This window comes from Ctenopharyngodon idella, chromosome 15 (assembly GCF_019924925.1).
Source record: "Ctenopharyngodon idella isolate HZGC_01 chromosome 15, HZGC01, whole genome shotgun sequence".
NCBI classification, from domain to species: Eukaryota; Metazoa; Chordata; class Actinopteri; order Cypriniformes; family Xenocyprididae; genus Ctenopharyngodon; species Ctenopharyngodon idella.
The window spans coordinates 23,860,301-23,872,927 of record NC_067234.1 but is presented as its reverse complement, the minus strand read 5'-3'; the positions used below and the strand labels follow the sequence as shown (position 1 = coordinate 23,872,927).

General features: G+C 37.3%; 1 protein-coding gene across 1 annotated transcript; it reads right to left on the bottom strand.

The window, feature by feature from the left end:
* atf5b (activating transcription factor 5b) lies at window positions 1-4,463 on the bottom strand. Its single transcript, XM_051864032.1, has 4 exons — window positions 3,971-4,463; window positions 2,961-3,189; window positions 1,556-2,690; window positions 1-1,355 (listed from the first exon to the last, which is right to left on the bottom strand). The coding sequence occupies exons 3-4, from the start codon at window positions 2,683-2,685 to the stop codon at window positions 1,169-1,171; spliced, it is 1,317 nt and encodes a 438-aa protein (XP_051719992.1). The 5' UTR covers window positions 2,686-2,690; window positions 2,961-3,189; window positions 3,971-4,463; the 3' UTR covers window positions 1-1,168.
* Window positions 4,464-12,627: the final 8,164 nt, after the last annotated feature.

Genomic DNA, 12,627 nt, shown 5'->3' with positions numbered 1-12,627 from the left:
TAAAATATTTAAGAATCATTTATTGACATTTTAATCAACCAAAAATAAGAATTACTGCACAATATAATTTGTATTTATTAATCAAGTGTTGGTAGATTCTGAAACACATTAGAACCTGCAGAAATAAATGCATTCAGATTTGCTACGCTTGTCTGTTTTCAGAGGCACAGTATACTACTGTAGTAATGTGCACCTGTTCAAATAGATTGAAATCATTCAAATTCTTCTGAATTTTAAAGTCCTGTAGCAAATGATTGTTTTCCGCAAACCTGCATAAAAACAATCTATATCTCATACTGATTACATACATTAATTCCAAAAAAAAAAAAAAAAGAAGCACAATTTTAAAGCACTATGTTAATGTGAATAAAACAAATGGGCAAAATAAAAATCCTACATATTGTCATAATGCACAAAAGCATTCATTTCTTATTTTGGGTCATGCAATAAATTGTAACCCAACATGCTTTTCGATGTATTAGACATGCATTCCATACCTGAGCCAAAAAAATCAGTCATTAATATGCTATAAACCTCAGTTTAAAATATATTTTAAAGCAATTTAAATATAATTGCAAAAGCACTATTTCTCCTGTATTCTAAATATAATTACATGAGATATTTCACAAATAAAGGAGAAATATAAGGAAATACATGAAATTATAAAGCAAAAAGGACAGACAACAAAAAAGTAGTGACATTTTACATTGCAGTGCTTTGCGTTATTACAATGGTAAAAATTTTGACCATGTCGCTACATTATTACAATTTCTCATTATGTTGTGCTGCTGAGTTAAGCATGATATTTCATGATAAATAAAGAACGGAGCAAGCCTGTACAGAATATCTTATTTTGTACACTAAAACAAGTCAGTAGAGTTAAAGAAATGTAATGTCCCATGTGAAATTCAGTCAAACCTTGATGGGCAGTTTTTCATTAAATATATCGCTGTAAATTTAAATACCAAGCTAGGTCAGTATTGAAGGCTATCATCACAGTGCTTCAGATATTATGCTCTCAGTTTCATGAAACCATGCGGCTTTCGCTTTGGAAAAACAAAACCATTTTAATACATGAGCTCTTGGTTTTTTGAGGTTCACTAACTGTTTGGAGCATAAAAACATGCTGTCAGAGCCTGGTATAAGTGAAATGCTGGTAAGAGACGGTTTAGGCACTGGAATCCTCTTTTAAGCGCTGACTGCGAGCCTTGTAGACTTCAATCAGGAGATCTTTCACATACTGAATCTCTCTCTCTACAGATTCTGCTTTGTCCCGAAGTTCTCTGTTCCGCCCTTCCAAACCATGAAGCTCCTCCTCCAAACAGTCCTGCTCCGCCCTCTTACGCTGACGGTACCTATTGTTTTTTTGGCAACATTTGTGGAATAAAATAGCATGGTTCAGCTTTTCTGCTCGTATGATCCCAAACAAAAACATTTTATTAGCTCATGCAATATTCTAGGGCTTTCATCTGACTAACTGACCAAGGTGACAACTTTGTTGTTGTCCTTGTAAAACACAGATTAAAAAAGAAAGGAAAAAAAATGGCTACAGTACCTGTGGGCAGCAGACTTGTTCTGGTCTCTCTTCTTCTGCTTGCGTTCTCCATGGTTTCTCTCCAAAGAACCTACTTTAACATCTGGTTTAAAAAGACACTGACTTTCCCGTGACCTTTGTAGCGGTTTCTGGACAGGCAACTCCAAAGAGGACCCAACACTGTCACCGGACAAACATTCAAAGCTTTGATCCCCAAGGCATTCATGGTGCAAGTAGTCATTATTTTGGATATCAACAGCCCCAGTTCTGATTGGCTGATCGATTTCATTCATGAAGCCGTGATATGGCTCTAAATTGGCAGTAATCTGGTGAAAGTAACACTCAGCTACATCGGATTGTTTATACGGCGGACAGCTCTCATTCTCGGCGCACTGCAAAACCGGCATGGGAATCCCATCGTGGCCGAGCATCTTCATCCCGTGGCTCTGGCCCTCTCTCCTGTGGTGGGGCTCCAGGGAGCCACCAAGATCGTAACTTCTCATCATCTCCGCTCGGTAAAACACGTCCTCCGTAAAGCAACTTTTTTCTTCTTCCTTCAACAGTATAGCACATTCTCGGACCTTCTTTGCGCTGCCGTGGTTCTTTCCGAAGGATTTGTCGACAGAGCACTGGTCAAAAGCCAGCTCTGCGTAACCTGAATGAGTCCCTTTGAAAGTCCACGTTTCTTTCTCAAACACCTCCACATCTTTACATCCGTTCGCTGATATTCTTTGGCTATTGCAGTGTGTCCGAATGTAGCTGTAGGGGCCGGGTCTAGACATTTTCGGTCGGCTCATAGAGCCCCCACAGAAGCCTCGTAGGTCGAGCTCTCCACTCGCAAGGGAAACCAGCCTGGGATTTGTTTCAGATTGGTTTACATTGTACGAAGCGCAGGGTAACTGATAGTATGACTGCGTAGCCATAGCTTGTAGGCTTTTGTCACATTTTTGCCATTTTTCCAATTTCATAGGTGTTGATTCATATAGGTAATAATCCTCCAGTTGAGCCAGTTCTTCTTTAAGAAGAGTGGTCATAACCTCCAAGTCGGAGGGCATTTGGACATCATGCTCCAGAGGTGAGGGTGGGATAGAGGAACCAGGAGAGGATTCCGTGGAAGTTGAGTTTGGGTAAGCGTCAAAAGTTTTTGTCATCCAATCTGTTGAGAAAAACAATTCAGTTAATTAAATAAAAGCATTATATCAGCACACAGATATTTTCAACATATGCATGGTTGCGCAAATACAACACTGAACTAAGAATATAAATATATATTTTCCTGTTAAACAATACATGCAAGTAGCAATGAAAAGATGAAAAGATGTGGATCACCAAAATATTTGCTTTACTTACTGTACGCCATTAACACATACGCTGCAGTGCGGTTCCCACCAACAATCGGACAAAATAAAAGTGTCGTACTGCTTACCAATTTAGTCCTACGTCTGTGCAGACTCCTCCCTCCGCCTATGATTGGCCTTCGTTAGCCAGTAGGAAAGAGGGAGCTCTTAAGCCGGCTGTGCAAATGAGGGGAGTCTTCCTGGGAATAATCTATGCCGCCACAATTTGCTGTATTTCGATTGAAATAGTGAATTGCGTACAATGCATGGGAATCGCAGAAATGCCTCATACAGGAAAGAGATGTGAAAAACTGAAACCTATATTAAAATACAAAAAAAAAAAAATTTAAACATTTATTAGGCTAATTCAGTTTTCCAAGTGTCACAATTTTAAATAAAAACACTACAAACTCAAACATTTCCTTTTTTTTTTCCAAATAAAAGATGCACAGTTTCATAGACTATCATGAAAATGATTAATTACAAAAAATGTAAGTTAAATTGACTGAATTGATAAGATAGTGTGCAATGTTTTCTAATCATTTAAGCTGAAATAATAATAAAATCTAAACATATGAATATGACCTTTTGCTAGTGCTCATTTAGTATGCTGTAATATGATGCCTCTAGTCAAATTCAGTGCCAAATGTAAAACAGAGGGTAAAGCCTTAAAATATTAATTTCAAAAGGGATTTTTTTTACAGTTTAAAATTCAAATGCTTATTTATACTGTAGAAATATAAACTAAACTTAATTTAAAAATATAAAAGATATTGTTTTATAAAACTCCACTCAGAAACAAAAAGGTCAAAAGTGTCTAAAAAAATAGAGCCTTACACTATATTATTATTATTTTTTTTTTTAAAAAAAAGCTTGTGAGCAGTACAGAAAATATATAAAAACTAAGTTAAGCAATTTCTGCATTTGAAATGCAATTTCAAACAAAGCTATAACAAATGTCATTATGAAAACCCCTCTCTATCGATTTCTGCAGGTTATTCTTATAGTTCAAAAACTCCGAAAACTAGTTAAACTGAGATTTGCACTGTCACAGGAAGTTGTAGCTCATATAAAAGTCTGAATGGAAGTTGACACTTACTCCATCGTGCTGAAGTGGTCAGGTCTGAAGAGCTTCTGTGAGCGCAGTAAACCGCTGTGGAGGAGCTCACGTTTTCAATTTAGCAGAACATTGTCTCACTCTTCTTCATTTGATGTCGAGACTGATCGGTTACACGATAAATCGTTCAAAAGTTTTGGAGAACAGAAGAGTATCACGTCAAACCAAACAGTAACCGCATCACACGAGCTTGTATCCTTCCGCCGCCTCGCCCCTCGGCGCAGAGTCCAAATCAACGGGACAAGTTCAGTCCGAACTTCAGCCTCTAGTCCACATATCAGTCAGTAGAGCTTTGTGATTTCCCGTTTGATCTCAAGTCAAGTTTTCTGCATACGTGCATTTCCTTTTGAAATGTAGAGGGTAAGTAAATCCTGATGATTATTAAAGTGGGTCCAGTTGGACAAAAACCAGACTGGATGTATATCTAAGCACAGAATCTAAGCACAGGGACCCTTGTAAAGCACTATTTAACCACATGCGACGAGGAAGGACACTATATTACACTATGGAGATGTAACTCTTGTTGCAGCCCTGTTGCATCAGACCTGCTGGAATGTTGCCCGAGTTGAAACTTTGTTGCCACATTTGTCCTGATCCGTTTATGCTTTGGACATGTATAATGAGGTTTCATCTTTAAGACCATTGTTTGCACAAGAAAAAAAAGTCAAGACTTTTGCTGTAAAAACACTCATTAGCTTGTTTTGATTTGCACCACACTTGAATTTCTGCATAACAGAGACCGGGGCTAGTTGTCACACTGAGAAGTTGTCACAAAGGCTGCATCTCAGTAACAACAGGATTTTGAGTCAAAAGTCCAATTACACGAATGTACGTTTTGCTCTAGCTGTGGTTTTGGTTTCAAACATGAAAGCGGGTGTGTGTGTCTGTCCTCCAAACTAAAATTATGATATCGTTATATTTATTCTGTAGCTGTTGGATATCTACATCCAGACAGGTGTCAACTAAATGAAGGCATTTTTTAACTGAACTGAACTGAAAGGGTGTCAGGTTGGAGCAAGTTTTTACATTTATTTTAAATGGATATATATGTTGGGGTCAGTAAGATATATATTTTTCAAAGAAATTAATGCTTTTATTCAGCAAGGATGCATTAAATTGGTCAAAAGTGACAGTACGAACATTTGTACACTGATACAGAATATTTCTATTTCAAATAAATGCTGTTCTTTTAATCCTGAACAAAAATTATGGTGTCCACAACCAAATAAAAATTGTCACAGCAGCAAATCAGCATATTAGAATGATTTCTGAAGGATCATGTGACACTGAAGACTGGAGTAATGATGCTGAAAATTCAGCTTTGCATCACATGAATAAATTACATTTTAAAATATATTAAAATAGAAAACAGTTATTTTAAATTGTAATAATAATTCAAATGTAAGCAGCCTCAGGGAGCATAAGAGACTTATTAAAAAAATCTTACTAACCCCACACTTTTGAATGCTAGTGTATATATATGTTTCCTTTTATATTTTTTGCTTTCAAGCGTTTTGCATTTTACTGAAAAGTCTCTTATATGTTGTTTAATGGCAGATTTCACTGTGAAAACATTCCCTACTACAGTTATTTGAATCTTTTTTTCCCTAGCCATTAATGGTGGAAAGGTTCAATAGCTGTTTTTGCGACTGTGAGGTTAAATAGAAATTGGCTTAATAAAATAAACCCACCTTGAGAAATATTCACTGGAGTGAAAAGTGTGACCAGCCCCATTCTCCTTAATTCATTTCCACTGTCGCAGTTTCCAATAAAGTAGAAAACACAAAATAATGCAATATAAATGTAATAAATCGATAGTTATGGTATTCTGATTCATTATTATCTACATCAAATTTAGTTTAGCTAATCTTTAAATTGTGAAAAAAAAAAAAATAATCATAATTTGAAAAGCATGATTTTTTTAGATAACATATCTGACATTTCAGTTTGACTCCATTACCTTAAAACTCTGATACGACCTCATGCTTGGATTCATTGCACACTTCTCGCAGTGTGAAACTAATATAACTGATTGAACCTCCTCTTGTCCTGTTGCCAAGTCGAAATGAATACTGCTCTCTCTGTCTGCTTTTTTCACCCTGTTGCCAGGGGCTTAGGTTTTTTGATCTTCTTCAACTTTACAATATTTCTTATTGCAATGGATGATCAGTCTATATGCACACAAGACTTTCAAAATTAATAATATTTCCTGAGTACATCATGTCTCTGGAAAAAAAGTTTATTAGTATGTCCTAAATGCAAATGTAGAAGATGTAAAAATATACATTATATAATCATGTGTTTTCTGAAGGAGAACGAGGTCATTCTCAGATTCTGAGTGCCCACATCTATCACTGACACTCCACTGTAGTAGCTTTCACATTTGTCAGAGGAAAATCTTTTTATGTTTTATTTTTTAGCAACTTTGTCCCATTTCTTTTTTTTTTTTTTTTCATTCTTTGTGATTTGTCATCATAACAACATTTGCAGTAAGAATAGCTGTTTTGTGATATCCATCCTTGCTTCGCTGCCATGAAGACTCTGGTACATTGATAAAGGTTACACCATAATTTCATCACCAGCTTGCAAAGAATCCTGCCCCCATTAATGTTTTATGTTCTATCTGGGGTAACATTAGAAATGCACACATGGGTTGTAAGAAATTCTGTTGCTAAGGTGCCAGTTATACTCTTACATCTGTAATTAGTGGGAAATTATGATAATTTTTCTCTTTTTAAAATAGCGTTTAAATGAGAGAATATATCAAGGCTGAGTAATCAGTCTGTGAGATTTTGAAACCTTAAAGCACTGTGGGAGTGTGGTCTGTTTTCCATAGGATTTATTGTATTTTGAAGGGTTTGATGAAAAAATATGGGGTTTAAAATTAAAATATTTCTCAAAAAAAAAAAAAAAAAAAAAAAAAAAGTTTTCTGCATGAGAAAGATTAATGATTTTATTTCATCAGATCAGACACCTGCCAACTCACTATTTTATTTAGTGTGGACAGACATAAAAATCTGACTTTGTACAGACAAAATCCATCCATCCATCCATCCATCTATCTATCTATCTATCTATCTATCTATATATACGAACCATGCCATGTGAGTGGCTAAAAAAATGATACCAGATTGTATATTTAAATTTTTTATTTTTGCTGAAAAAATGATACCAGATTGTGTATATATATATATATATATATATATATATATATATATATATATTATTTTTTATTTCTGCCTTTTGCCATCATTTTAATATTGACCTTTGAATAACACCTGATGCACTTTCTTAGTTGCCACTGGAAGGAGCCATTTTACAGACATGAATTTTCAAGATTTTGGTCCCTCCTTTTGAATTACAAAAGTACATACAGTACTCTAAAATGTTTGTTTTACATAATCTTAATCAATTATGGTGTGTTCCATAATTGCTGTAAATGAAGGAAATGCAATGTGTCATATGTTCTCAAAAACTCACCAGAGGTAGAGGCATTTTTTTCACTATACTCATATTCATGATATTTTACAGTCATTTGCTCTACTTATTTTTTTATCTGAATTAGAGGTATATGACATCAACATTAACCTAATTCAGCTCATACTATAGTTCAAATGGTAATAAAAAGTTACATTGTTACAGTGTAATTATACAAATAAGTACTGAGTAATATTAATTAATTACGTGATTAAGGGTTTGGCTGTTGCCTGTAATTATGCATAATGAATTGTTATTACTACAATAAGTACATGTAAGATGTGCAACGGACACTAAAATGAAGTATTATATTTTTATAATAAAAAGTGCAATACTATATTATTGAACAGTTTTGAAAATGGAAAACACTCCTTTTTGCATTAGATGTGTAAAATGCAAAACAAACATCCAACAAAGGTACAGGGATTGTCACTGTTCTTTGACAGTGTTCAGGCATGTAACCTGCAAAACAAAGGTGAGGTAGGAGTGTGTTTGACAGCTCTTTGTTGTCACTTGACAGCTGACAGGTGCGAGATCTATATGAAGCACTCTGGTTCAGCTCTGCGCTGTGCCTGTTTTCCAGCATGCATTATTTGCTGAATCCTTAAGAATCTATTCAGAATGACTTTACACACCCATTCAATGTGTGCTATTAAGCTTAATAAATGATCTTTCCTTCAAAACCAGCAGAAAAAAAACAATGTTGTTTGAAATTAATGTTGAAAATGAAGTTATAAATATGTTATTTGCATTTTAAATGTACACATTGTTTCACATTTGACTTTCACAACTGACAGAGTATGCTCAATGTCAAAGCAATAATATATACATAATATATTAAATTAAATTAATAATAATAATATTTTTAATAATGATACTATTTTATGAGTAATAACATTTTAGAAGCTTTCTGTGGAAGCTTGATGATAATAAGATACATATTTCAGCTTTCTTTCTCTGATGCACATGGTCAAAATACTTATATTGAATAATAAATATCGATAAAAATTCATATTAGTCATTTTTTTCTTGAAATTCTGCTTGAATGTTACTTAAACTGCTCTGTAATATTCATTGTAATGTCTGAATGTTTATATTGTACTGGATGTTTCTAGACAAGCAAAGGTTGTAACCAGTGAGCAAAATATATGAATATATTAGAACACACACAAACACACACACACACGCACATACTTGTATGTGTGGTTTACGGGGACTCTCCATAGGCGTAATGGTTTTTATACTGTATAAACTGTATATTCTATCCCCCTACACTACCCCTACCCCTAAACCTACCCATCACAGAAAACTGTGCATTTTTTGAATTTCAAAAAAAAAAAAAAAAACACTGTTCAGTATATATTTTAAGCCATTTGGTTTACGAGGACACAGGAAGTGTCCTCATAAACCATGTTTACGTTGTAATACCCATGTCATTATACACATTTGTGTCCTCATAAACCATGTATACAAGAAGACACACACACACACTGTATATGCTATCCCCTAACCCTATCCCTAAACCTACCCATCACAGAAAACTTTCTGAATTTAGTATAATTTATAAGCTGTTTTCCTCATTGCAACATGTAAGTTCTGTTCTGTTTAGTTTCACTGTGTTCTGGTGCTGTTTTCCCTGTTCCTGTTTGCCTGTGTTCCCTGTCATTGTAAGTTGACCAAGTTTCCAAGTGTGTGCCAGTTTCATTGTGTGCCATTCATTGTTCCGTGCCGTTGAGCCCAGCCAGCCACTGCCCACACACTGCACAAAGCTAACGCTAGAGCCCACCGCAGGCAGACAGTCTGAGCCTACCGTGACGCACGAGCCAGATAAGAGGACTGAGCCAATCTTCCCCTCGGAGCCCAAGCCCCACAGAGAGTCTGACGGGACACCGTGCGTCCCAGCCTCCAACTCCCACCTCCTATGCACATAACAGCCAAATCCTCAGCCCCGCCTCCACTGTTTCCCTTCAGCTCCTGCTCTGACTCCACTTTGCTCCCCTGTATCCGCCTTGGGCCTTCTGGTCTCCAGTTCCGCCTCAGTACAAGGATCCCCTTGCTCTGGCTCCAGCTGCCAAGCCCATCACCTCGGCTCAACGACCTGTCGGCTCCACGAGGCTCCCTCGTCCCTTCAGCTCAGCCTTGGTCAGACGTCGCTCTGCCTATGCCACAGACTTCCGGGTCTCTGGCTGCACCTTGACTCTCCACCCCTTTCGGCTCCATCGGGCTCTGCCTTCCCTCTAGCTCTGCTTTGGTCCTCAGTCTCACCGGCTCCGCCTCAGTCCTCTGGCACCCTGGCTCTACCTTGGACGCGCGACGCTGCAGCTCCACTTCGGTCGCCTGAACCTTCAGTGTTGGAGGTGGAGACGGAGAGCTGATGGGACCACACATCAGCTTTGTCTCCGTCAGTCATCCCCCTGGTGTCATCAGCCAAGTCTCCACCATGGCTCCTCCCTCCCTCGACTCCTTCGTGGGCCAATCATCCTGGCTGTGGTCTGGGTCCCCGCCTGGCTACTTAAGCTCCTGGCTCCTCCCTGCCTCCTCCCACCGTCATTGCCGCCCTGGTCTCTAATGTAACATGTATGTTCTGTTCTGTTTAGTTTCATTGTGTTCTAGTGCTGTTTTCCCTGTTCATGTTTGCGTGTGTTCCCTGTCATTGTAAATTGACCTATAGTTTCCTAGTGTGTGCCAGTTTTCTCTCCTAGTTACTAGGGTTGGGTATTGAGAACCGGTTCCATTTTAGAACTGGTTCCGAATTTCAAAGAACCGGGGATTCGATACCATGCGCGCATTTAGATTCTGGTTATCGATTCCTGACTTTTTTCAGTCATTCTCGCACGGCGAACGGTAGTGAGCATTTTACAGTTTTATCTGTCTGCTAGGACCTGCGACAAAGACCTTATCTCATCACGCACGTGCACAGTTCATTACAATCGGCACTGACTTTTGCTTCAACACTGCATTAATCTGAAGGAATGCACTGTGTTTCTCCTCCTTTCCAAAGCGCTCGCGCTCCCGTGGTGTCTGTCGTTGCTGTGCAACCATGAACTGCGCTCTCCCAGATGACGAGGAAGTAAGAGCAAAGGATTAATTGATTTCTAGCCCTTGCATTAGCTTTACTACTAGATATATTTATGGAGATGAGAAATAAAACCCGCCCTGTACAGCTGTTCGGCTGAGCTTTCGATATTGTTACGGAAAGGCCGAAGCTGATCGGTTGGTTCTTGTCACTTGACCTGCGGTGCGCTTGCGGCATTCTGAAAAGTTGAGATGTTTTCATCTCGCCGCGACATAGGCGCACCTGGAAACAATTGAAATAACGAACATTTTAAATGACATGCCTACATTTGAAATAACGAACTTGCGCGTGCAAAAGACGCGATATGTGAACGGCCTCTAAGAAACCGGCGTAACTCTCCCAGCTGCGAGTCCTGCTACAAAGCACCAGATACAGCTAATATCAGCAATAGCAGCATCTCACACTCAGGTACAAAACACAGGTGAAAAGACATTCACCTTCGAATTAGAGCCGCATAATTCTGGATAAACTGACAATCAGTTTTGTTTATTTTTTAAAGTCGGCATAAAATCAAAATTGACCCTATTTACTTTCTTATTGCATATTACTAGTCTTGTGGTGAACAATTAATCCATCCAAGTTAATTCACAGAAAAAAAATTGTTTGTCGTGGTAATCTTTAATCAAAATCTGAAAAGTTACTTCCGGTCTGGAATGGCGTTTCTTCCCTGATGTCGTCAGTTTGATGGCTTGAGTTGAAAACGCTTAAACCACTCCCCTCCAACCGTTTTAGTCTGCTATGAGCGAGCGATGGAGAGGAGGAGCGCTAAAGTAAAACCCTGCCCTCTATTCAATATTCCGTTTCACTTGAAAATACGTCACAACTCTGGAGAAAAGTCGTTTGCAACTTCCGGTTCACGGGGACTTTAAAATAGTGATCACGATTAAATACATTTGGGCAGCTACAGGACAACATGTTCTAGTTTATTTAAAATTAGCCTATATTAATTTGAATCATTCATTCAATCACTTTTTAAAAATTATTTAATTCTGTTTTATTCATGAATACTTGTTTAGTTAATGGACGATCCACCGTTTTAAACGACTAATTCATTTTTAAACAGTTTTGTTGCCACCTAGTGGAGTACTGATGTATTCAATATTACTGACTTTGCATTTTAATCTCTCTTACGTTACTGCCTCCAATAGCAACTGCCTGTGATATATTTTATGTTGTATTTTTTGTGTTATAGCTAAATAGTTTTGGTTTGTAATTGCTTCTGATCATTCCTTATTGAAAGTGTTATTTATTTCATTATTAGACGAATTGTCACAGTTAACACTTACAGCCTACTGGTTATAGCCTAAATGTGGCAAGAATAAAAGGTAAAAACATTATTCTTGAAGTATTTGCTCTTTTTTTTCTCTCCATAAAAAAATATTGGAATTGGAACCGAGAATCGATAAGAACCGGATTCGATAAGCAGAATCGGAATCGGAATCGCTAAAATTAAAACGATACCCAACTAGTTACTGATTACATTTACCTGTTGTGCATTTAGTTACTCATTACTCCCTGTGCATTTAAGCCCTTAGTTTCCTTGTTCCATGTCATTGATGTTTAGTGTGGTTGTGCTATTTTGACTCCCTTTGATTCTCCAGTGTTTTCCATAGTGGATTTATTATTATGATTGTTTTGTTCTATTCCTCGTGATCGTGCGCTTCATTACAGCCACCATATGTGACACTCATAGGGACCAAAAAAAATGGATTTTGGATATTGCCATCTTTGTGAGGATAACAGTTTACCCCCATAACGTAGGGTTTACAAGGACCACACACACACACACACACACAAATATCTTTTGTTCATGTTCTTGCATTTGACAGTCCAGTACAAATCCTTAATAAGGGAGCCATGGCACAGCTGCTTCTCGGTGATGCAACTGTTACAAAACAAATTTAAAATTTAACAATGTAGAAAAATACCAAAGTCACCAAATATCCTGTAATTAAATGACCTAAAACTGTACCTGTGAATTATGAATTATACAATAGGACTGTATATTTCTTCTGTATTTTATTTGTATTGTCCTTGTTTAAATTTGCACTTGGTTTACAATGAACATATGTGCTTAGATTATTCA